The 26,848-nt window shown below is 43.4% G+C and overlaps 1 protein-coding gene across 2 annotated transcripts in view; it reads right to left on the bottom strand.

The window, feature by feature from the left end:
- LRP1 (LDL receptor related protein 1) overlaps window positions 1-26,848 on the bottom strand; it is a 1,410,884-nt gene that overhangs the window by 1,047,603 nt on the left and 336,433 nt on the right. For both annotated transcript variants that reach the window (XM_069230782.1, XM_069230783.1), the window contains exons 15-18: window positions 15,057-15,182; window positions 13,482-13,622; window positions 13,056-13,181; window positions 4,672-4,788 (exon numbers count right to left, since the gene is read on the bottom strand). In XM_069230782.1, the coding sequence (XP_069086883.1) occupies window positions 4,672-4,788; window positions 13,056-13,181; window positions 13,482-13,622; window positions 15,057-15,182 (510 nt within the window). The remainder of the gene's footprint in view (window positions 1-4,671; window positions 4,789-13,055; window positions 13,182-13,481; window positions 13,623-15,056; window positions 15,183-26,848) is intronic.

Genomic DNA, 26,848 nt, shown 5'->3' with positions numbered 1-26,848 from the left:
TATTGTTGAAGGACTTGTGGGTGGAGTTCCCACTCGTGTGTTTGTTGATGCATCCTGCTTAGCAGGTCTGCTAAGTGGTTGTCCGTCCCCGCAAGATATTGTGCCACTATGTGAATATGGTGACGAATCGCCTATTTCCATAGTGTTTGTGCTAGCTGAGACAGTTGTTGAGATTGTGTCCTACCCCCTGTTTGAAAAGATAGTACATGGCAGTCATGTTGTCTGTACGTATCAACAATGCTTTGTGTTGCAATTGTGAAAGGAATGCTTTCATTGCCAAGAATATCACTTGCAGTTCGAGGTAATTGATATGAAGAGACCGATAAGTATTGTCCCATATTTCCTGAACTGTTAGGTTGAGGAGATGAGCTCCCCAAACATTGTTTGAGGCATCTGTTGTGAGAGTAATCTGAGGCACATGGTCTACAATGGACTGCCCTTTCATAAGTTTTGTGGTATTCCACCAATGTAGAGAGAGGTAAGTCTGGCGGTCCAACAACACCAGATCTTCCATTTGACCCTGTGCCTGAGACCACTGACAAGAGAGACACTGTTGAAAAGGACGCATATGATGTCTGGCATGAGGGACTATGGCAATACAAGATGCCACCATTCCTAACAGTTTCATAACAATTCCTACTGTGTATGTTTGGTTCTGTTTTACTGTTGCAATTAATGTCTGAAAAGCTTGGACTCTATTTTGGTTGGGAAAGGCTATTCATAATTGTGTATTGAGGATAGCTCCTAGATATGGTTGTGTTTGAAGAGGTTGCAGATGAGATTTGACTTAGTTTATGGTGAATCCTAGCGAGTGTAGGAGATGAATTGTAGGTTCAGTGTCTTTTTGACACTGTGGGAATTAATTGGCTTTGATGAGCCAATCGTACAAATAAGGGCAAATATGAATTGGTTTTTTTCTGAGATGTGCTGCAATCACTGCAAGGCATTTTGTGAATACTCTGGAAGTGGTTGTCACCTTGAATGGTAGTACTCTGAATTGATAATGTTTTCCTGCTACTACAAATCTTAGGTATTTGCGGTCTGCAGGATAAATGGGAATGTGAAAATAAGCGTCCTTTATATCTAGGGCTGTCACGAAGTCTCAAAGTTGTAAAAGAGAAATAAGATCATCCTGAAGAGTGACCATATGAAAATGTTCTGATAGGATGTAGTGGTTTAAGTGTCTGAGATCTAATATTGGTCTGAGAGACCCATCTTTTTTGGGGATTAGAAAATACAGGGAGTAAACTCCTGTTCCTTGGTATTGCAATGGTACTAGTTCTATAGCTCTTTTTAGAAGAAGGGAATGTACTTCTTATTTGAGAAGAGTTAGATGATCTTCTGAGAGTCTGTGGGCATGAGGGGGTATATTTGGTGGAGTGGAAAAGAGCTCCAGACAATAGCCATTTTGGATAATTTGAAGTACCCATTGATCTGTGGTAATTTAAGTCCATTGGGGGTAAAAAAGTTTTAACCTTCCCACTACATGAGTGGTATGTTTTGGTATTATTTCTGGTAAGTCATTGTTTAGTGACAGATGAGGAACATCTAGAGGTAGATGGTTTTCCTCTTCCTTTATTATTGTTTCCTCTAAAGTAACCTTTGGTGTATTGAGAGGTGGGTTTAGTTTGATGTGTGGAATGTTCTTGAAACAATGACTAAAATCTTCTGCTAAACCCTGCACAACGAAAATTACTCCTATGTGTACTGGCTTGTAAGGCTCCCATACCTCTGGCAGTTTGATTGTCCTTTTTTTAAACTTTTCAAGTGTGGTATCCACTTGTGGACCAAGTAATTGCTCCTTATCAAAGGGCATATTTGACACTGCCTGCTGTACTTCCTGTTTAAAACTTGAACAGCTGAGTCATGAATGGCACCTTATGATGACATTTGTATTAATACTGCGTGCTTCTGTATCAGCAGCATCAAGGGCACATTGAATGGAGTTACTGAAGATCGTTTGTCCCTCATTTATAATCTCTACCCCTCTTTTACGATGTTCTGTTGGTAGGTATTGTAATAGTTCCTCCGTAGCATCCCAGTGAGCTCTGTCGTATCTGGAAAGTAAAGCCAGAGCATTAGCGATTTGCCAATGATTGGCTACTTGAGCTTCTACTCTTTTCCCCGCATTATCATATTTTTAACTTTCCTTATCAGAAGGCTATTAGCTCTTTTGCATGCAGTAAATGCCACAATAGAGTGGAGGAATTTGTGCTCTTATATATAAAGTATCAGTAGGTGCAGCTTTGTACTTTTTATCAACTCTAGGAGTGATAACCCCTGCTCTAAAAGACTCTTTATATATTTCTTCTGCGTGTTTGATCATTCCTGGAAGCATTGGAAGGAACTGACTTTCCTAATGTGTTGTGCCAAGGGTGTCAAATAAAAAATCTTCCTCTATTGGATCAGTGTACATATTTACATTGTGATATGCTGCTGCCCTTGCTATAACCTGTTGGTATGATGTGGAACCCTCAGGTGGTGAAGGTCTAGGTGGGTAAAGATCCGGATCATTTGGTGTAATAGTGTCTAGATCGTACTCATCCCATGGGTCCTGTTCATACAATCCATCCCCTATATCCAGAGACCCAGTAGGTCGTGAACTAGGTGGTGTGAACCCTAAATGATGGGGAGATGTGGGTGGAGTATGTTGTTGAGAAGTAGGTAAAGCTGGAGATGTAAGAGTATGAAAAGAAGCCTTTTCTTTGGTAGTCTTTGGAGGCGCAGAGGAATCAAGACTTCCTTCAAAAGTTAATCTCCTCTTTATAGGTGGCGGAGGTGATGTTATAATCTACCCTGTTCCTTGCTGAATCTGAAGTTGACGCTGCCTAGCATCCATAACTTTCAAAATTGGTTCCACCTGTGAAGTAGGGAATGGTATTGACTGTCCAGAGTCACTGAAAGTCTTTTGGTGTTTTTTCAATTCTGAAGGTTTTTTTGGATGGAAAATTTTCAGAGCCGAAATGGTAGGTGCCTGTTGTCTCTTTTCCGGTGCCGAAGTAGTAGGAACCGATGCACCATGTAGTTTTTGTTTTGCCGGTGCCGAAATGGAGATATTGGAGGTCGATGCCAAAGATTTCTCTCTGGCTTTTTTCAGTGCCGAGCTGGTATGCAAGGCATCCGAGTAAGTTTCTCGGCTCCGACCATGGCTGGAAGGCAGTGGCAGGGCGGTGACCTCTTTCGTGGTTGTTTTGTCCGATGGGAAAAGGGGCTTTTTACTTAGTTTGTGGAGGTTGCAACGGTTGACTATCAAGGTCTGACTGCAAATCAGAGTCTGAATCCTGAATGGAGAAGACCCCCTCTTGTTCCAAATCTTGTGCGTACTTGTCTCTGAAGATGTCCAGTGTATCCTCTGGCTGTCGAGGCGCCATTTCAATTCAACGAGTCCTTTGGTCTTCTTCGACCAAACAGAATGGCACGCATCACAGGTCTGGTCATTGTGGTCTGGTGAAAGACACAAATTACACACCTGGTGTTGGTTGGTGTGTGGAAACCTTGAATGGCAGCGAAGGCAAAATCGAAATGGAGTGCATTCCATCAGGGCTACATTGTTCGATACCACCTGGAAGAGGGAGTCCCGGGGAGGGCTCGAGAGGGCCTTTCTGTCCCCAGAATGATCGAGAAAACCCGATTCCAAATGTAGAAAAAGGAAACAAGAGTTGGATATTAAGGAATAGTTCGTAAACAACACAGACGATGATAGTTTTAGACTGTTTGGAGCAGAGAACTCAGAGTGAGAGGAACACACATCCAAACCTGACGGCAGAGGAAAACAGTCTAACAAAGGACTCAATGTCCATGTGCACTATTACAGAGAGGAGGGGACACGATCCCATGACGTGAAAACGTCTTCGAACAAAAAAAAGTTGTACTACTCCGAACCCTACACTAGATGGTAAGCTTATGCACAGCATGTATATCTACAGCTACACATACCATTGAACATAAAGCGTTTTGGCATACATGCAAAAATTGGCTCCACACTACATCGCAACTGGTAACTTTAAATCATTATCCACCCACATGACCCATTAACAAGTGTGCAAGAGAATGGCATGCAGTGGACGCACCCTGAAATAAAGGTCCTCACACTGTGCAATGCCCTCAACCCCAACCTGAGATCAGAATTGGATCCTGTGTGATTCAGGAAACTTCTCAAAATGAAACTACATTGTTTTGCCTTTTATCTGATTTCCTCCCAGACACAAAGCATGATTAAGAAACATCCAAAACAGAAGTTTGCCTATTTGCTTGAACTCTAGCCTGCACTTTTTCTTCATCAAACTTCTCAATGTTGACTCCTCTAGCCTCTCAACCTCAGAAACAAACTGTAAACAACTTTTAAGGTATAAAAAAATTAGGCAACTCAGATTTAACAGAATGCTCGCTTTAAGCAGAAGCGATGCATCTTCATCCCAAAGGTTTTAGTGTAGTCAGCCCATAGATCTAGAACACCATGGTGTTCTGGGCCATGGTGAAATTAAACTGTTAGACACATGAATAAACAGTATTGTGACAGTACAGTCAAATATTTATGCCAATATAAACTGCTACATGACCCTGATGTGTTAAACTCCTAAGCCAACCAAGTCTGCCTGGTATATACCAGCCTCTTTTCCAACTTGCTATCGAGTGAGGCAAATGTACCTATACCTCAAATAGGGAACTCACCACAAGAGGCAGACTCATCTGAACGGTCTCCACAGTCGTCATCCAAGTCGCAGGTCCAGGATATCGGGATGCACCGGCCACTGGCACAAGAGAACTGGTTGGGAGGGCAAGTCCGTGCTACAAAGACAGGGACAGGCAGACATTACACAGTGTGACCAGTGCTATGCCCTGATCATAAAGAAAGTATATTATGTTCTAAATGACTAGGGACAGTACAATAGCTTCAAAAACTGGCAACACAAAGATCTTTGAAGGTACACATCAACAAAAGTCAGGAAGAGTGTTCAAATTTTTTTTTTTTTTTTTTTACCTGAGCAAGGTAAAGGAATAAACAAATACCTTTGTCATGCAGTGCTGCTACTTTGCAGAAAACATAGGAGACAAAACGGTTCAAACTGTCAGCTTTAAACAAGTGATGTTTAGTGTTTGATTGTGCATACTTCATATAGTACAGTGTAGGAAAGAGGATTAATATTTGGGGATGACAAGTGTCCACCTCAAAGGATAAGACCAGCACTTGCTTGATATCACACAAATTACATTAAATAAACCTGTGCTCAATCCCTCGTAATGTGACTAAAATAGACAGGCTACAATCAAAGGCAACGTGCAAAGTATTTAAGCAGTGCATACAGTGTAGAACAAGTCACATAAAATACAATTAAATTCCACAACCAATTTTAAAATACAGAACAATTTTATGGGTGAAATAAGACCAAAACAAAGGAAAACCAATAGGGGAACTAAAGATTGAAAGTTTTGAAGATTTATGTGAACATAGGGCAAAAAAAAAAAAAAAAAAAATACACACATTCAGAGCCAATGATCGTCTATAGAAGCGATAGAACAGGACCTAGGTTTGATTTAAGGTCAACTGCAATGGAACCCTGGTTAGATACACCAAGTGCATTGGTACAGAGTGAAAGACTGGAAGTCAAAAAGTTTGAATACGTTTCTAAACACCAAAAGGGACAGTCAATTTTTGAAAAGAAAAATGCTCTGAGTAGGCCACCACTGAAATTGTAACTACCAAGTGGAACCAAAGGCAGGATACTGAAGCAGGTTGGTCACTTTGGAGATTTCTCGTTGAATTCGTTTTTTTTAAGTTCCAACACAGAACGGGAATTAATAGTTTTTCAGGAGTGGAGGGAGCCTTCACTGGGATAAAGCTGAAATTCAATCCAACACAGTTAAATTGCCTGTCAGATACGTTTTCACATGCGCCCCGCTGAAGCTCTGGAGGAAAACCTTTTCAAAATTTCCAAGTGTCCTAATGGTGCTTAAACAATCATAGGAATACACTCTGAAGGTCCCCAGGACTTCGTAGGATGACACATAAGAGACTGTTAGGGAGCCAGGCAGAGATCAAAAGCAAATTCCACTCCAGAACCATTTGCCAATTGTCACCTGGACATTTCCAGGAAAAAGTCTCTTGCAGCTTGTTGTCTCCCTATAGCCACTTAGAAGGGCAGCCAGCTGATACTTGGAGTCCCGTTCTTCCTTTCGTGTACCAGAGAGAACAGGTCATGTCCTTCAGGGCTAGTCTTGGGTCACATACAGCAAGTCCAGGAAGTGCTCTAAGGAGATGCCATGGGATGCCACATGTATGTCTGGCACAAGCAAGTGGGTTGGGTTGACTCCTAGGTACTCCCTAAACAATGGGGCAAATGTTCCCTGGGGTAACCCAAACACACTTTTTCAGAAATTCCTATTTACTTATACTGTAAACAATCCCACAGTGCTCTTGTAAGAAGTTGGCTCTGTATATACTATTTCTAAGTAAGAAATAGTGTGCACAGAGTCCAAGGGTTCCCCTTAGAGGTAAGATAGTGGCCAAAGTAGATAATTCTAATGCTCTATTTTGTGGTAGTGTGGTCGAGCAGCAGGCTTATCAGAGGGTAGTGTTAAGCATTTGTTGTACACACACAGGCAATACATGAGGAACACACACTCAAAGACTTACTCCAGGCCAATAGGTTTTTATATTGAAAAATATATTTTCTTAGTTTATTTTAAGAACCACAGGTTCAAGATTTACAGTTAATACTTTAAATGTAAGGTACTTCCCTTAGATACTTTAGGAACTTTGAATGAAAACAATATCATGTACAGTCTTTGTAAAAATGACAATAAGCTATTTTCAAAGTGGACACAGTACAAAAATCAACCGTTCCTGGGGAGGTAAGTAGAGGTTAGATTAGGAGGTAAGTAAAACACTTACAAGTCTCAGTCCTGGGGCTTAGGCAGCCCACCGTTGGGGGTTCAAGGCAACCCCAAAGTTACCACACCAGCAGCTCAGAGACGGTCAGGTGCAGAGGTCAAAGAGGTGCCCAAAACACATAGGCGCCTATGGAGAACAGGGGTGCTCCGGTTCCAGTCTGCCAGCAGGTAAGTACCTTTGTCCTCGGGGGGGGGTTTGTAGATCACTGGGGGGGGGGGGGGCACAAGAAGGCACACAAAACACACCCTCAGTGGCACAGGGGCGGCCGGGTGCAGTGTGCCAAGCAGGTGTCAGGTTTCAGGTAGGAAACAATGGAGGGACCCGGGGGTCACTCTAGCGGTGCAGGCAGGCACAGGGGGCTTCTCGGGACAGCCACCACCTGGGCAAGGCAGAGGGTCTCCTGGGGGTCACTCCTGCGTCGAAGTTCGGTTCCTTCAGGTCCTGGGGGCTGCGGGTGCAGTGTTGGTTCCAGATGTTGGGTCCCTTGTTACAGGCAGTCGCGGTCAGGGGGAGCCTCTGAATTCCCTCTGCAGGCGTCGCTGTGGGGGCTCAGGGGGGTCATCTCTGGTTACTCACGGGCTCACAGTCGCCGGGGAGTCCTCCCTGAGGTGTTGGTTTTCGGCAGGTCAAGCCGGGGGCGTCAGGTGCAGAGTGTAGAGTCTCACGCTTTGGCTGGAAATGTGAAGTCTTTGGAAGTTGCTTCTTTGTTGCAAAGAAGTAGCTGGTTTTGAACAGGGCCGCTGTTCACGGGAGTTTCTTGGTCCTGTAGTGCAGGGCAGTCCTCTGAGGCTTCAGAGGTCGCTGGCCCCTGTCGGATGCGTCGCCGGAGCAGGTTTTCGAAGTTGGGCCAAATCAGTTGTCGTCTTCCTCCTTCTCTGCAGGCTTGTAGGTCAGCAGTCCTTCTTTCTTCAGGTTGCAGGAATCTAATTTCCTGGGTTCAGGGTCGCCCTAAATACTGAATTTAGGGGTGTGTTTAGGTCTGGGGGGCAGTGGCTACTATCCTTGAGGGTGGCTACACCCTCCTTGGTCCTCCTCCCTGAGGGGAGGGGGACACATCCCTATTCCTGTGGGGGAATCCTCCAAAATCAAGATGGAGGATTTCTAAAGGCAGGGGTCACCTCAGCTCAGGACACCTTAGGGGCTGTCCTGACTGGTGGGTGACTCCTCCTGGTTTTTCTCATTATCTCCCCTGGACTTGCCGCCAAAAGTGGGGGCTGTGTCCAGGGGGCAGGCATCTCCACTAGCTAGAGTGCCCTGGGGCATTGTAACACGAAGCCTGAGCCTTTGAGGCTCACTGCTAGGTGTTACAGTTCCTGCAAGGGGGAGGTGTTAAGCATCTCCACCCAGTGCAGGCTTTGTTTCTGGCCTCAGAGAGCACAAAGGCTCTCACCCGAGAGGGTCAGAAACTCGTCTCTCAGCAGCAGGCTGGCACAGACCAGTCAGTGCTGCAATGAAGGATTGGGTAAAGTAAAGGGGGCATCTCTAAGATGCCCTGTGTGTGCATTTTTTAATAAATCCAACACTGGCATCAGTGTGGGTTTATTATTCTGAGAAGTTTGATACCAAACTTCCCAGTATTCAGTGTAGCCATTACGGAGCTGCAGAGTTCGTTTTTGACAAACTCCCAGACCATATACTTAATATGGCCACACTGTACTTACAGTGTCTAGGAATAGACAGACACTGTAGGGGCATATTGCTCATGCAGCTATGCCCTCACCTGTGGTATAGTGCACCCTGCCTTAGGGCTGTAAGGCCTGCTAGAGGGGTGACTTACCTATGCCACAGACAGTATTTTGGGTGCATGGCATCCTGAGGGGGATGCCATGTCGACTTTGCCTTTTTCTCCCCACCAACACACACAATCTGCAATGGCAGTGTGCATGTGTTAGGTGAGTGGTCCCTAAGGGTGGCACAACACATGCTGCAGCCCTTAGGGACCTTCAATGGTCACAGGGCCCTTGGTACCACTGGTACCTTTTACAAGGGACTTATCTGTGTGCCAGGGGTGTGCCAAGTGTGGAAACAATGGTACATTTTAGGTGAAAGAACACTGGTGCTGGGGCCTGGTTAGCAGGGTCCCAGCACTCTTCTCAGTCAAGTCAGCATTAGTATCAGGCAAAAAGTGTGGGGGGGGGGGGGGGGGGGTAACTGCAACAGGGAGCCATTTTCCTACAGATCTTCACTCTGAAAATCCAAGATGGGGAAACAAATCTTAGATTGTGCAGATCCTGCGTGGCCACCAACCGGTGTGGCCAAGGTAGTGAACTACCTTCTGTAGTCACTTGAAACTGGTTCTGGCAGTAGCTTTCCTGCTCCAGGGTTTGGTGCCAGTTAGACAAGGGGGACAAAAGCTGGGGTATTTCCAGGTGTCACTCAACTTTACTTGTGACATGGGAAGGTCTCATTAAAGTAAATTAAGTTCCACTGCCCACCGCTAGCAGGTCTTGCTGCCAGGGGAACAAAACACCTCCCGTGCACTCGTGCATGTCTTTGCTCTGATGGCAGTTTTGACATCTCTTCACACCAAATTCAGCCCAAGAACCAGCGGGGCAGTGCTGAAGAGATAATGCAAAGTATCCTCCAGCCGCTTCAGGCAGAGTAAAGATAACTTTCTAAAAAAGTTAGATTCCCAAAATGTTTGCTAGAAATCCAACTTCAACAACAGATTGGATTTTTTAAACACAACAACTTGCTTTGAAGTGAGTTTGCAGCTGGCACGTTTAAAACATTGCAGATCACAGTGTATAATCTACACTTTAGCCCTCATTACGAGTTTTGCGGGAGGCTCAAACTCGTAGCGCCACCTGATTGCCAGCCCAGTGGGTAACAGGGCCTTAACATTGATGCCAGCTTGTAATTGAGCCGGCAGCAATGTGGCGGTCCACTGCCAGTAATTTGAGTAGTGGAAAGCGCAACGGGGCTGTCCTTTGGGGCCCCTGCACTGCCCATGCCAAGTGCAGGGGACCCGAGACACCCCCATTTCGCCAGCCTTTCCATGGCGGTCCAACCACCATGAAAAGGCTGGCGGATTGGGGAGTTGTAATCCCCAGGGAGGCACTGCATGCAGCACCACCCTGGCGGATTACAACCACCAAGACCCTCAGGCTGTTGACTGGGGAAAACCCAGTGGTGTCAGCAGTCGGACCATGGCGGTTCTGCCACGGTCGTAATGTGACGGTCAGATCACCATGACGGCAGTGGTCTGACCACCACTGAGAGTCTGGCTGTCTTAAAACCGCCGGACTCATAATGAAGACCTTTGTCATTTCCTAGGTGCCGGCTACATCCTGACCAATGACAATGTCGTTTTGGACCTAACACTGGAGGAACATGCCATTTCTAATGTCACACATGTTCTACACTTAAATATTATGCACCATACCTCGTGGGGGGCAAGATGAGCCAAGAGGTGACCAATTTACACATCTTAAATCAGGTTTCCTACATGTCAAAAAGGATATTTCATTGGGCATGGGCAGCAAAGTTCAAGATGCTTCTTTCAGGCTACACTGGGGAGGTCTGAAACCATGTTTCCAATCATGTTTGCACAATATGTGCTGTAATCCATTAAGTGGCATATAACTTTCCATGCCAGGGATGTAGTTGTGCACCATACACTATAGCCTTACAGGAAAGTTAAATGCACCAATCAGGCCTTAAGTTAATTTCATTTCATTATGTTCCAGGGGCCATCCAAGTATTAAGTGTTCAAGATTACCAGGTGGTGAGTCCCCATAAATGAAAAACTGGAGAATGACCACCAAAAAAGTGGTCAATTTGCAACCGACAGCAATTGTGGACAGTGAGAGGGCAATTTGGGATGCATGTGGCTAATGTGACTAAATCGTTCAGCAGGATAGCTGCAAGCCTGGTTTAACTTGTTCCTTGGTGTGAAGTTTTATTCTGAAATAAGATTTGAAATTAACCCTTAGCAGTCTACTTGTTATTAGCAGACTAGATAAAAGTTTTGGTTTCTTGCCTTCAAACGCAATACTGCTGTACTTAACAGAAAAAATGAAGCTCTGGAAACCAGCCTTTACAAAGAGGCACAACCTCTCTCTCTTTTGACAGTGTCAGTACCACACAGCAAATACATTTAAAGAAGCAATAGCCTACTGCCTGGGCAGTGACATAGGATCCTAACTTCCAAGAAAATAAATATAATTTTAAAAAACTTACGTTTTATGACCCTTACGATCTTAAAAGGAAGGTGGGGGAATGGAAGGAGTGGTGAATGGCTGTATTGAAGACCATTTCTTACGTGATGGTCATGCAGTGAGTAGTGCATGCAATAAATACTTACAAAATATGATTTTTAGTGGCTACAGAGAAGGAGCAATTAATTAGACAGGTAAAGAAAACAGGATTTGTTTTAGTAAAAGAACTGTTTGCAGTAAGCAAAAGTACCAGCATTGGTAATTTGAAGAATAAAGGACTGACACGACTACCAGGATAAACTAGTTCAATTATTTTCCTGATCTTTCTGATATTTTGCACCACTCGATCTTATGAAATCTATCTAGCCTAGTTATATCCTGAAACGTCTACATCTCTGCATAGTTGAGAAGTTCAGGAGAGGTTCTGAGCCTCTGACAGAACAGGACTGGCATAGGCCTGGCTTTGGCAGCTATGCTTTTCCTACCCAAGCCAAGTTGGTAGGAAAGGGTGCTGGGGGGAGGGGCAACAGGGTTCTAACAAACTCACGCTCAGTTTCAACCATACCCATCAAGTTGGACCCCCCAAAAAAATTCTGCTCCATACAGTAGCACAGCCACGGCTTTAGAATCATAAATCTGCAAGGGGGTGCTATGGTTTTGCTACCTGCAGAACGGCACTCATTCAAAATGGCAACTGCTATTTGTTTATGCCTTAAAGTAGATTTTTCTATGTGATGTTTACATGACATACCAGATGATAGTTTGATGTCTAGAATCATCTACCCTGTCGAGTTCCTCACCACCCAGGTACATTTTCCCTCTATATGAATTATACTTGTTTATTGTCATGTAGTTTGTCTTTGCTATTTTAATCTCTAGGCCTCTAGGCGGACAGAACTCCTCAAAGCGTAGCAACAAGGTTTCCAGTTCTTTGGGTGTCTGAGATACTAGTAGGGTGTTGTTGACAAACAACAGTGTGGATATCGTCATATTTGCCAGGGATGGTGCATCTGATGGTATCGCTGCAAGGAACTGTACTACTTCATTCAAGAAGAAAGAAAATAAAGTTGGGGCAAGTACACAGCCATGTCATATGCCCTTTCTGATCGGGATTGGTTTCGTGAGCTGTCCCTGTTCCTCCCTACGAACACTAGCTGGTTTTCCTCGTTTAGGTGGATAATGAGTAAATTGTGGGGCATTCCCATCAGAATCAATCAAAAGGAAACGCTATTTCCAATTCTCAGCAAATGGATGAGTATCTCAAGGAGCATTATTCAGAGTACCTGAGAAGTGCAAAATAAAGATGATGAAAATAGACAAACTGTTGTATCCAAAATTTAGGTTAACAACATTTTTCTGTACTGATCTTCAAGGTCACCTTGTATGCTTTCAACAGATCTTTCCTCCTCTTAACACTTCACGAAGTTTCACTGCAGACTTTTCAAACACACATTTTCTCTTTTTGAAAATAATCTTAGGTGGTGCTTTTTGGAAAAGAAAGGACTGTTCTAATTTCTAATTCCCAGATACGTTTGTATATTGCAACTGTTCCCAAAGAGTATTTGACAATTCTGGGTAGTGAATGGCTCCAAAGCAGTAGGTGGGTGGGAGGAGTCCTCGTGCCAATAGCTGCTAATTTAGGAATATAAGGATCCTGGTTCGAATTCCGGTATCTGCTTCACTTCTAGTAATTATGGATTTAATATGCCAATGTAAAAAAAAAAAAAAACTGAAAACAAAAAGTGGACGAGTAAAAAGGTCTTTATAACATGTCTAGCTGTCACACAGGCTAACCATTAGTTGGCTTTCTTTCAAAGCAGGGATGTCCGATAGGAGAAGGATGAAGTATGGTAACCCCACCACCACTCTGTTCCCAGTACTAAGGAAAATGCACTTAGAGTGAAGAGACATTAATTATGAAATGTTAATTTTCGTAATTAACCCTTCTGAGCCTACAAAAAAATAGAAGTAAGCAAAAATATTAGGAAGTGTGGAGCACCCACCTGAGCAGGTGGAGTTTGACTCATCCTCATTGTTGCCACAGTCGTTGTCCCCGTCACAAAGCCAGCGGATGGGAATGCAGCGGTTATTCTCACACTTGAAACGGTCTGAGGGGCAGGTGTGCTGGTCTGTGGTAAGGGACAAATGTGTCAGTCTCCCTATTACACCATCATTCACAGAGTGACACAATGCATAACATTATTAGGGAAAAGTGTGGGTTTCAGTGATATGAGTGCTTAAATACAATGAAGTACACAGCGGAGTAGAATATGAAGAGTAATACATTGAGCAAAGCTCAGGAACTTCGCAGACTAAAGGGTGGAACTATGTATGTGGCATATCAGTGGCTCCAGTCTCAGATGGAGGTACCCTCGTGGGACAGAGCTCAGGGACTTCTGGAAAAGGCCTAAGGATCTGGTACTACGTACGGCAGAGCTCTGGTGCTTCATCACTGTTGTCTAGGCAGTCGTTGTCACCATCACACTTCCAGCGCTCCTGGATACACCGGCTGTTCTTACAGGCAAACTCTCCAGTCTGGCACTGAGGTGGTGGAATGTAGGACGGGTTTGCTGTTAATAGAAAAATATGTCAGTGATCAAAAGAGAAGTCAAATGGATGGGAAAACCACAAAACTGCCAAACCTCCAATCTAACATCATCACATTTTTTATCCAAAACACAGAAATCACAACATGGAAGAGCTTTGGGTGTTCTTAGCTATAAATATGTACATTTAGAACAGATGTGTTTTGCACAGAATTTATTAATGTATGAAGTTAAAAGGCGCTGCATTCATTTTTTGAGGAGGAGAGGTTAATTTTCATCATCAAACATTTCCCACAGCTAGAAGGATTCACACAAGGCACAAATGAAAACGACAGAAGAACAGGGACAACAAGAAAATTTCAGGGGAAAAAAAGAATCAGCACAAGTGATATAAAGCTACATTAAGGGTAGGTCAGTGGAGGAAAAAAGGAATTACGTAGAAGAAAGTCTAGGCATCCATGGTATTCAGCAACCCTATTAATTAGCAGTGACAGTGATGGGCTTCTTAAAAAAACTGAACTAAAGCTATTCTTTGTATTTTTCATTTTTTTCACAAATTAAGCACTGGGATGCATGCCTCAAATCACATTTTTAGTCCTGCACATTAGATGTGGACAAATTGATTTTTAAATAATATAGGAGTTCTGAGATAGACAGCAGTGGACAACCACAAATGTTAGTGCCATGTCCTAGAAGAGAAGCGAGAACAGAAGAACACATGTGAGGCTTTAAACACAAAATGCAGAAGTATACTGATTGATGGCAATGTTAAAGTTATCTGCTGGTAAGGCCTAAATGCTGCACAATTCATTGTGGGTGTTCCATAATGGAAATACAATGGCTGATAGAGGACACAAAAGATGAGGTTAATGACAAGGCCGGTAGTACTGAAAGTCTATGGTGAAAAAGAAGGAGTGGACACCGCAGTGCAACTGTGGGCTTTCTGTGTTGTTACACCAATTTAAGGGCTTTCCACTATAAAATCTGGAACTTAAATAGAGAATGTGGCCTGTGGGACAGATACGAACATCATGAGTTTTGTTGGTAGGCAAACTCACATTATTGACCTAGGGTTTGCAGAATGAAAAACCAGAGGGTGGGAAGCCTCCAGGACAAACTGAGGAAGCAGCAGGTTGGAAAGTGAGGGGGGTATGCAAATCACACAGGAAGTTGGTTCTAGATTGGGGAATTATCCAGGAGAAAAGCCGGGAAAAGGCAATTCTGGCCTTAGAAGGGAATGGTGCAACAGTAAGTTCAGGACTGAAGAGAATGAAGGAGAAATTTTCAAGGTTAAAATGGTAAAGCATCAGTGGAGGAGCTGTTGGGTGTAAGGTAAGGAGTTTCCAGGACAGAAGAATGTCAACATGGTGCCACCTGCACTGAAGTCTGTAGCCACCCACAAAGCATCTTCTTAAGCAAATGCTATAAAGTGTGTAGACTCATAAGTTCTGGCCTCACCTTTGCAAGTGACGGTATCCACGTCTAAGATCTGGTCCTCTGCGCAGGCGCACTGCCTACTGCCCGGGGTTGCCAGACATAGGCTGCTGCAGCCCCCATTGTTCACTCGACAAGCGTTGGATCCAACTGCAGAAGACAGAAGCAAAATGAGGAATAAATGTATACTGTTAAGCAAAAGCGCCAAAAGCCACTGCAAGCAACCAGCAGAAAATAAATGTCTTAAAACAGGAGATAGCATCGTCCCCATTTAAGTAGAATTGAAAGGGGTTAAATAGTCAACCTTTGTAGATTATAACCCTGAAACTTTTTATAAAACGATAAGAGTTTAAAGGCTCATACTACAGATTACTGAATGGTGGCAATTTCATCAAACTAAAATTCTAAAAGATCAGTTGCCTCACTGATACTTAAATGAATGGCCTGCACATTGCATACAGTTCTCTGCTACCCTAGCAGCTCCCTGTATTAAAAAATTAGAACATCTGGTCAGAAAAATATTACCAATGTGAGAGAAGCAGCAGTGCCAGATTCAATAAATTATTAATACAAAGCAAAGAGGCCTCTCAAGCTTTTTACCTCCGTTTTTGCTGACATTCTCATAGCTGTTTCTTAATTGATCTCCAGCACAACCTCAAGAACAGCTGCCCATTGTCAGGCTCCTGGGCCTCACCATTTTAACATGGACCCCCACCCCCTCACACGTGATGCAATGTACCAGCGGAAACTGCTCGTCTGTTCTTGGAGGGCTACAACTTTGTTAGACTTGAGAAAAGAAGCTTTGAAAACTAAGGGATTATGCTAAAGGGCAGCTTCTCAGGGAAAGTTTGAGGTTGGTGTAGAATGATGTTGGTTACAGATACCCAAAAACCAAGCTGAATCAATTATCCAGTGGCATCACAGGTCATAGCTATTTAGTTATGTGGATTCTGCACAGCACTGAACATGCTGAGTCTCGATAATTTTAGAGTAGCTAAATTGTTAAATGAGACAGGAAGCAAAGTCTAGCACACACGATCAACACCTTTCTGAACCTAAGTTCACACTGCTAGAACACTAAAGGCAGAGCCCTCAACCTGTCTTCATTTGGTGTCTGTAGACCACGACCATCACGAGTATGCAGATAACCAGCCAAATAAACCACCAGTTTTTGTTCACATTCGGCACGTAATGTGAAATTCAGTCAGGAGCAGTGTTTTGTGCTAAAATTCCTCTACATTTTGAGAAATGGGTGTCAGGATATGGATAAAGCAAATTAAAAGGGTCACTTGAATTCCCCTTAGGCTTTGCTTATTTGGTATTTTCCTAATACAAATCACCATCCCCGAGAGAAGGCTGGGCTAATTTATTAATCCCTATGCTCAAGGTCAATATCTGAATACTAATTAGGCCTTTAATGCTGAAATACAACGTGTATTCTGGCAGACAGCATAACTGAATAGGATGGCTCGGTATGTTGACTCCTCTGCTGCAGAGATCACCACTGCATTTACAGGTGAATCAAGGAGGGGTCAATTTGGCAAGCCATCTACCTAAGATGACACTAAAGACTTCTGTTATTTTAAGGGTTTGAATGTGGAAGTTTCAAGAAAACACAATAGTCACGGAAAAAAACAAAAGTTACAAGGACGTTATAGTTAGGAAAAATAATTATAAAAACCTTAGAAATTCACTCAAAAAAACTAAGGTTACAAGGACGTTATAGTTAAGTTCTGAATTTACTCACACAAAACCATAGAAATTCAGCATAGTTAGAGTTATTTCAAGTAACTATAACTTGTGGCATAAGATAACTATAACTATAACTCGCGCCCCTGTCATACAGTTTTTTTCTTTAATAATTTGACTGCTAATGTTCCATTTATATTTTTAATGATGTTATAGAAGACGTCATGATTGATGTATTATGTGGGGTAATTAGCAGTGCATGGCAAGGACGCAAGTTATAGTTACCTTAGGCTGTGGGAGACCTGCATGTTCTTTTGTTTTTTATAAAAATATTTTTACCACAGATTTGTGACCCCATCGCAAATTTGTGGTAAATGTTTTTTTTTCTAAAAATGCTTTTTTCCCTCTGGGGAGTGAGGTGGATGGGGGTGATCCCCTCTGGGACCCCCAGCATCAGAGCTAATGGGTCAGGGTGTCCATACCCTGCCCATTTTCTCATTTTGTAAACTTTTTTTTCTGGGTATCAGCTGAAGCATAATCCCAAGATGGCTGCCAACACTTCCTTGTTGGAGTGTTGGTAGCCAATCAGATCTCAGCACAAGATCGAGACAGTTTGCAGAGCCTTCACGTCCCTATATATACAAATTTGTTTTTTCAAAAACTACTGAACAGATTTACACCAAATAACAAGAAGGTTGCTTTCTGGACCAAGAGCTAGCTTTCTGCCAAATCTGGTGTAAATCTGTCCACTGGTTCAGATGCTATCCCTGTTCAAAATCCCTATGAAAATTAACATAGAGAAATAGAGAAAACATGTTTTGGGATCACCCTCCCCTTTTCTCTGGCCACTTAGCTAGTGTACATCTGTTCGTGGCATGAGACGCTGCAGATTCACATGCTTTGCACAACCCGCCATCTAGTGTTGGGCTCGGAGTGTTACAAGTTGTTTTTCTTCAAAGAAGTATTTTCGAGTCACGAGATCGAAGGACTCCTCCCCTTTAAGCTCCATTGCGCATGGGTGTCGACTCCATCTTAGATTGTTTTCCCGCAGAGGGTGAGGTAGGAGTTGTGTATTATAGTAATAGTGCCCATGCAATGGAGTAAATATGTATGTACATAATGTGGGTTAAAGTGATATATTTACAAATTTTACAGATGTTCAAGATCAACTTCGAAACGGCCATAGGCTCCCGGGGAGGCGGGTGGGCGCATGTGAATCTGCAGCGTCTCATGCCACGAACAGATGTACACTGGGTAAGTGACATTTTCCGTTCAATGGCATGTGTAGCTGCAGATACACATGCTTTGCATAGACTAGTAAGCAGTTATCTCCCCAAAAGCGGTGGCTCAGCCAGTAGGAGTTGAAGTTGTTTGAAATAAGGTTTGTAGTACTGCTTGTCCTACTGTGGCTTGTTGTGTTGTTAACACATCCACGCAGTAATGTTTGGTGAATGTATGAGGCGTAGACCATGTGGATGCCTTACATATTTCAGTCATTGGAATGTTTCCTAGAAAGGCCATAGTAGCACCTTTCTTCCTAGTTGAATGTGCCTTTGGTGTTATAGGCAATTCTCTTTTTGCTTTGAGATAACAGGTTTGAATACATTTAACTATCCATGCCTTGTTTGGATATTGGATTCCCTGTATGAGGTTTTTGAAAAGCAACAAACAGTTGTTTTGTTTTCCGTATTTGTTTTGTTCTATCAATGTAGTACATTAAAACTCTTTTGATGTCTAATGTATGTAGTGCTCTTTCAGCTACAGAATCTGGTTCTGGAAAGAACACTGGTAGTTCTACTGTTTGATTTAAATGAAACGGTGATATGACTTTTGGTAAGAACTTTGGGTTAGTTCGTAAAACTACTTTATGCTTGTGTATCTGAATAAATGGTTCTTGTATGGTGAATGCCTGTATTTCACTTACTCTTTTTAGAGATGTAATGGCAATGAGAAACGCTACTTTCCATGTTAAATATTGTATCTCACATGAGTGCATGGGTTCAAAAGGTGGACCCATGAGTCGTGTTAAGACAATATTAAGGTTCCACAAGGGAACTGGTGGCGTTCTTGGTGGAATAATTCTCTTTAGGCCCTCCATAAATGCTTTTATGACTGGGATCCTAAATAATGAAGTTGAGTGCATAATTTGCAGATAAGCTGAAATTGCAGTAAGATGTATTTTAATGGATGAAAAAGCTAGTTTTTACTTTTTTAAATGCAATAAGTAGCTTACAATGTCTTTAGCAGATGTGTGTAATGGTTGAATTTGATTATTATGGCAATAATAAACAAATATTTTCCACTTATTTGCATAGCAATGTCTTGTGGTTGGTTTCCTTGCTTGTTTTATGACCTCCATACATTCTTGTGTAAGTCTAGATGTCTAGAATTCTAAGACTTCAGGAGCCAAATTGCTAGATTCAGTGATTCTGGGTTTGGATCCCTGATCTGTTGTTTGTTTTGAGTTAACAGATCTGGTCTGTTTGGAAGCTTGATATGAGGCACTACTGAGAGTTCTAGTAGTGTTGTGTACCAAGGTTGTCTTGCCCAGGTTGGTGCTATTAGTATGAGTTTGAGTTTGTTTTGACTTAATTTGTTTACTAGATACGGAAGGAGTGGGAGAGGGGGAAAAGCGTATTCAAATATCCCTGACCAGCTCATCCATAACGCATTGCCCTGAGATTGATCTTGTGGGTACCTGGATGCGAAGTTTTGGCATTTTGCGTTTTCTTTTGTTCCAAATAGGTCTATTTGTGGTGTTCCCCATCTTTGGAAGTAAGTGTTTAGTATTTGGGGGTGAATCTCCCATTCGTGGATTTGTTGGTGATCCCGAGAGAGATTGTCTGCTAACTGATTCTGAATCCCTGGAATAAATTGTGCTATTAGGCGAATGTGGTTGTGAATCGCCCAATGCCATATTCTCTGTGCCAGGAGACACAACTGTGTTGAGTGTGTTCCTCCCTGTTTGTTCAGGTAATACATTGTTGTCATGTTGTCTGTTTTGACAAGAATGTGTTTGTGGCTTATTAAGGGTTGAAATGCCTTTAACGCTAAAAATACTGCCAGTAGTTCTAAATGATTTATGTGAAACTGTTTTTGCCGTGTGTCCCATTGTCCTTGGATGCTGTGTTGATTGAGGTGTGCTCCCCACCCTATCTTGGAGGCATCTGTAGTTATTACGTATTGAGGCACTGGGTCTTGGAAAGGCCGCCCTTGGTTTAAATTTATATTGTTCCACCATTGAAGCTAGGTGTATGTTTGGCGGTCTATCAACACTAGATCTAGAAGTTGACCCTGTGCCTGTGACCATTGTGATGCTAGGCACTGTTGTAAGGGCCGCATGTGCAACCTTGCATTTGGGACAATGGCCATCCATGAGGACATCATGCTTAGTAGTTTCATCACCATCTTGACTTGTATCTTCTGTTTTGGATACATGGCCTGTATTACATTGTGAAATGCCTGTACCCTTTGTGGACTTGGAGTGGCAATTCCTTTTGTTGTGTTGATTGTCGCCCCTAAGTATTGCTGTGTTTGACACGGTTGAAGGTGTGACTTTGTGTAGTTGAGTGAGAAACCTAGTTTGTGGAGGGTTTCTATGACATACTTTGTGTGTTGTGAACACCGTTTTTGCGTGTTGGTTTTGATTAACCTATCGTCTAGGTACGTGAACACATGTATTTGCTGCCTCCTGATATGTGCAGCCACTACTGCCAGGCATTTTGTAAAAACTCTTGGCGCAGTTGTTATCCCGAATGGCAACACTTTGAATTGGTAATGTCCCCCTTGGAATACAAACCTTAAGTACTTTCAGTGTGAAGGATGTATCGGTATATGGAAATATGCATCCTTTAGGTCTAGTGTTGTCATGTAGTCTTGTTGTTTGAGCAATGGGATTACGTCCTGTAATGTCACCATGTGAAAGTGATCTGATTTGATGTAGGTATTTAACGTTCGGAGATCTAATATAGGTCTTAGATTCTTGTCCTTTTTGGGTATGAGAAAGTACAGAGAGTAAACTTCTGTTCCTTTCTGATGAATTGGTACTAATTCTATTGCTTCTTTTTGTAGCAACGCTTGGACCTCTAGTCCTAGAAGGCCCATGTGTTGTTTTGACATATTGTGTGTTTTCGGTGGGACATTTGGAGGGAATTTGAGAAATTCTATGCAATAACCATGCTGGATAATTGCTAGGACCCAAGTGTCTTATTTCCTCCCAATGTTTGTAAAACTTGGTTAATCTCCCCCACAGGTGTTATGTGTTGGGGATTTGTGGCGTGGAAGTCACTGCTTGTTTTGAGTAGTTTTGGGACCTTGGAACTTTCCTCTACTCTTTTGGAATTGTCCCCCTCTATATTGTCCCCGAAAATTTCCCCGCTGATATTGGGTCTAAGTGGGCCTTGTTTGTGAGGTTGTGGGTTCTGTAGTTTGTCCTCAAAACTCCCCTCTAAACTGTGTTTTGCGAAATGTGCCTCTGCTCTGTGGGGAGTAGAGTGCGCCCATGGCTTTGGCCGTATCAGTGTCCTTTTTAAGTTTTTCGATAGCAGTGTCCACCTCCAGCCCAAACAACTGCTGTCCGTTAAAAGGCATATTCAACACGGCTTGTTGTATCTCCGGCTTGAATCCTGACGTACGCAGCCATGCGTGTCTCCTTATGGTTACTGCAGTATTTACTGTCCTCGCAGCTGTATCTGCTGCATCCATTGCTGACCGTATCTGATTGTTCGAGATACTCTGTCCTTCCTCCACCACCTGTTGTGCCCTTTTCTGGAACTCTTTGGGTAAGTGTTCAATGAAATGTTGCATTTCGTCCCAATGAGCCCTATCATATCTTGCCAACAGTGCCTGTGAGTTTGCAATGCGCCATTGGTTGGCCGCTTGTGCTGCAACACTTTTCCCTGCAGCGTCGAACTTGCGACTCTCCTTGTCTGGAGGTGGTGCGTCTCCCGAGGTATGAGAGTTTGCTCTCTTGCGAGCTGCCCCTACTACCACAGAATCTGGCGTTAATTGCTGCGTGATATATATCGGGTCTGTTGGTGGTGGCTTGTATTTTTTCTCCACCCTTGGAGTTATGGCCCTGCCCTTCACAGGCTCCTGAAACACCTGTTTGGAGTGTTTTAGCATTCCCGGTAGCATAGGGAGGCTTTGGTATTAGCTATGAGTGGAGGATAGTGTGTTGAATAAAAAATCATCCTTTATAGGTTCTGCATGCAGGGTGACATTATGAAATGCCGCTGCTCTTGAAACCACCTGTGTGTATGCTGTATTGTCCTCAGGTGGTGACGGTCTCGCTGGGTAACAGTCTGGGCTGTTATCTGATACTGGTGCATCATAAAGATCCCATGCGTCGGGATCATCTTGACTCCTTCCAGTATGAGTTGGAGACTGCATTAGTGGAGGAGTGGCTACCGGTGATGTGTGCGTTGAGCGTGGTGGAGATGGTGGCGGTGTTATTTGTCTTGCCACCTTTGCCTGTGGCTGCTTGTCTTTTTCTTGAAAGGCAAGTCTTCTTTTCATCCTAATTGGGGGAAGATTACTTATCTTCCCTGTGTCCTTTTGGATGTGGAGCCTTCTCGGAGTGTAATCTGGCTCCATTGGCTCTAGTTCTTGTCCGAACTTATGTCCTTGCATTTGTGAGGACAGTCCCTGTTCCTCTGTGTAGGAACCTGATTTCGGTTCCGAGGCCGGATGTTTCGGCATGGAAACTTTTTCGGCTGTCTTTTTCGGCTCCGACAACACTTTTTTTTTTTTTTTGGGCGTCCCGGTCTCTCAGTGCCGACTCGCCTCGGTGACGCCCTCTCGGTGCCGAACTGGCTCGGACCCGCTGTCTCGGGTCGAGTCTGCTGTGTGCCGGTATCTCGACCGGAGTCGGATGTCTTCAACACATGCGTGCCTTTTTTCGGTGCCGATGTTCGGTCACCTATTTTTCGGGTTAAGCCATGGCCTGCTGGCGGTGGCTTCCCCTGGGCTTTTGCAGTCTTCTCGTGAGTTTTATGTGTCGATGTCTTACTCACGGTTTTAGGCGTCTGTTCGGGATCAACCTCGTCCGAGTCCGACTCCTCGATGGAGAAGGTTTCTTCTTCCTCCTCCAAGTGTCTTTGTCCTGTCGGCGCCGACGCCATCTGCAGTCTTCTCGCTCTTCGGTCTCTTTTAATGTCTTCCTCGACCGAAACGCTCGACAGGCTTCACAAGTATCTTCTTTGTGTTCTGGAGACAAACACAAGTTACAGACCAGGTGCTGATCTGCATAAGGATACTTGTTGTGACATTTGGGGCAGAAGCGGAATGGGGTCCGTTCCATTAGCCTTGAAGAGACACGTGGTCGGGCCGACCAGGCCCCGACGGGGGATCGAAAAACCTTGAAGGGCCACCGGAGCTCTTCAAATATCGGTGTCGATCTGTTGAAACTAACCAGATACCGAACGCAAACAATACCGTCAAATTTTCTGAGATTCTAACTATCTTTCCAAACCAAAATGGCGGAGCGAAAAGGAACACGTCCAAACCCGATGGCGGAAAGAAAACAATCTAAGATGGAGTCGACGCCCATGCGCAATGGAGCCGAAAGGGGAGGAGTCCTTTGATCTTGTGACTTGAAAAGACTACTTCGAAGAAAAACAACTTGTAACACTCAGAGCCCAACACTAAATGGCGGGATATGCAAAGCATGTGTATCTGCAGCTACACATGCCATCGAACATACATATTTACATAATAAAGTACCACAACGGCTACAGGCTTCCAGGCAGGAGGGAGGGCACATGTTAATCTGCAGCACTACATGCCACGAACAGATGTGAACTAGACAAATTACATTTTCCGTTCGATGGCATGTGTAGCTGGAGATACACATGCTTTGCATAGACCGAAAAGCAGTCCCCTCCTAAAATAAGCGGTGGCTAGCCAGTAGGAGTTGGAGTAGTTTGAAATAGTGTTTTAAGCACCGCTTGACCAACATTTGCTTGTTGGCGAGACAACAAATCCACACAATAGTGTTTTGTAAATGTGCGTGTTGTAGACCACGTAGTTCCTTTGAATATGTCTGCACTTCCTAAGAATGCCATTCAAGCTCCTTTCTTTCTATTAGAATGTGGTTTAGGAGTTACTAATAGTTGCCTTTTAGCTTTGAGATAGCAAGTTTGAATACACTCAACTATCCATCTGGCTAATACTTGTTTTCAAATGGGATTACCTTTATGAAGCTGTTGAAAAGCCACAAAAAGTTATTTAGATTTTCTGAAATCTTTTGTTCTTCGTACATAGTACATAAGAGCTCTTTTGACATCAAGAGTGTGTAGCGCTTTTTCAGCAACTGAATCTGGCTGTGGAAAGAAGACTGGGAATTCCACTGACCGATGTGAAATGGTGAGACCACTTTTTGTAGAAATTTGTCCTAAGTACTATTTTGTGTTAGTGCATTTGGAAGAAGGGATCTTCTAAAGTGAATGCTTGAATTTCACTTACTCTCCTTATGGAAGTAATTGCTACCAGGAAAGTAACTTTCCATGAGAGAAACTGAAGTTCGCAAGAATGCATGGGTTCAAATGGTGGACCCATAAGCCTTGTGAGCACAATGTTAAGGTTCCATGCAGGAGCTGGTGGAGCTCTAGGTGGAATAACTCTTAAGACCTTCCGTAAAAGCTTTTATGACAGGAATTCTAAACAGAGAGGTATACTGTCTGTTTTGGAGCTAGGCTGATATTGCTGTCAAATTAATTTTAATAGATGAATATGCAAAATGTGCTTTTTGTAAGTAAAGCAAATAGCATACAATATCCTGTACCGATGCTTTAAGTGGATCAATGTTTTGGGTTGACAGTAATATACAAAACGTTTCCATTTAGCTGCATAGCACTGCCTGGTTCTAGGTTTATGTGCTTCCGTTAGAATGTCCATACATTCTGATGGAAGCTGTAAATATCCAAACTCTATGAACTCAGGAGCCAAACCCCCTAGTTGCGCATAATGAGTGCCTGATTTGACCTTTGTTTTGCGTCAACAAGTCTGGACTGTTTAGGAGATTGTTATGTGGTACTACAGACAGATCCAATAGTGTTGTGTACCAGTGTTGACATGCCCATGTCGGACCTATGAGTATCATAGTGAGGGAAGTATGATGAATCTCGTTGACCAGAAACTGAATTAGTGGGAGAGGGGGGAAAAGCGTAAGCAAATATCCCTGACCAATTGATCCAAAGAGCATTGCCCTTGGATCGAGGGTCTGGGTACCTGGATGTGAAGTTTGGGCATTTTGCGTTTTTGCTTGTTGCAAAGAGGTCTGTTTAGTGCTCCCCACATGTGAAAGTACTGTTGAATTACTTGTGGGTGAATCTCCCATTCATGTGTTTGTTGCTGTGTCCTGCTTAAGAGGTCTGCTAGTTGGTTGTGAGTCCCTGGGATATACTATGCTAATAGCTGCATGTGATTGTGAATTGCTCACTTCCAAATTGTCTGTGCTAGAAGGGACAAATGAGATGACTGTGTCCCCCCCGTTTCTGCAGATAATACATTGTTGTTATGTTTGTCCTTATTAACTCTGTTTTGTGTGTGATCTGCGGCTGGAATGCTTTGAGTGCTAAGAACACTGCTAGCAATTCCAAGTGGTTTATGTGGTAAGTCTGCTGAACTGAGTCCCATTTTCCCTGTATTGTAAGATTGTTGAGATGGGTTACCCAACCTGTCATTGATGCATCTGTGGTGATTATGGTCTGTGGCACAGGGCCCTGAAATGGCCACCCTTTTGATAAGTTGGTGTGATTCCAAAATTGCAGAGAGTTGTAAGTTTGGTGGTCCAACAATACTGGGTCGTGAAGTTGACCCTGTGCCTGAGACCACTGCTGTGAAAGACACTTTTGCAGGGGTCTCATGTTTAGAGGTGGATTGGGCACTATTGATAAGCAGGATGCCATCATTCCCAACAGTTTCATGATATACCTTACTGTGTACGTTTGATTGTATTGTAGCTGAGATATGAGAAATGTGGTACGCTTGAATCCCTTGTGGGTTTGGGTAGGCTAATGCTGACTGAGTGTTCAGAATTGCTCCCAGATATGGTTGTTTTGCGCAGGCTGAAGGTGAGACTTCTGATAACTGATTGTGAATCCTACATTGTGTAGGGTATCGATTGTGTATTGTGTGTGTTGACCGTGAATGGTGCTGGCTTTTATGAGCCAGTCATCCAGATAGGGAAAGACATGTATATACTGCCTTCTGAGGTATGCTGCAACCACTGCTAGCCATTTTGCAAATAACCTTGGTTTTGTTACTCCAGGGGTAGCACTTTGAATTGGTAGTGCTTGCCTGCTATCAAACCTCAAACATTTGTGGTGTGCTGGATGTATGGGAATATGGAAGTAAGCATCTTTTAGATCTAATGCTGTCATATAGTCTTTATTTTGTAACAAAGGTATGACATCCTGACGAGTGACCATGTAGAAATTCTCTGAGAGAATATACTGATTGAGAGGTCTGAGATCGAGTACTGGTCTGAGAGTGCCATCCTTTTTTGGTATGAGGAAGTATAGAGAAGATACTCCTGTTCCTTGCTGATTGATGAGGACTACTTCTATTGCACCTTTGCGTAGAAGAGATTCTATTTCTTGTTTTAGCAGAACAATGTGTTCCGGAGCAAGCCTGTGTAAACGAGGGGGAACGTTTGGTGGAGTGGAGATGAGTTCTAGGCAATAACCATTATGGATAATTGACAGTACCCATTGATCTGATGTAATTTGTTGCCAATGACAGTGGAAATGTTACAGTCTTCCACAGGAGATGTGTGGGGATGCAGAGAAAGTCACTGCTTCGATGAGGTGGAGGCGCCTCTTGTGGCAGTGGATTTGCCTCTACCTCTGAAATTATGTGCTCCATAGGAACCCCTGAAAGATCCCCTGGAATAATACTGTTGTCCCTGTTTTTGTTGGGACGTAGAGGCCTCTGATGATTGGGGGTTAAAAGCTCCTCTGAATTGGGGCTTACGAAAAGTGCCCCGAAAAGGTGTTGCGTAAAGGGCACCCATGGTTTTTGCTGTATCAGAGACCTTTTATAATTTTTCCAATGGTGGTATCCACCTCAGGTCCAAATAGTTGTTGTTTATTGAATGGTATATTAAGGACCGCTTGTTGTATCTC

This window comes from Pleurodeles waltl, chromosome 4_2, assembly GCF_031143425.1.
Source record: "Pleurodeles waltl isolate 20211129_DDA chromosome 4_2, aPleWal1.hap1.20221129, whole genome shotgun sequence".
Classification (NCBI taxonomy): domain Eukaryota; kingdom Metazoa; phylum Chordata; class Amphibia; order Caudata; family Salamandridae; genus Pleurodeles; species Pleurodeles waltl.
Note: the sequence above shows the minus strand (reverse complement) of the source record. Positions and strands in the feature narration are given on the sequence as shown.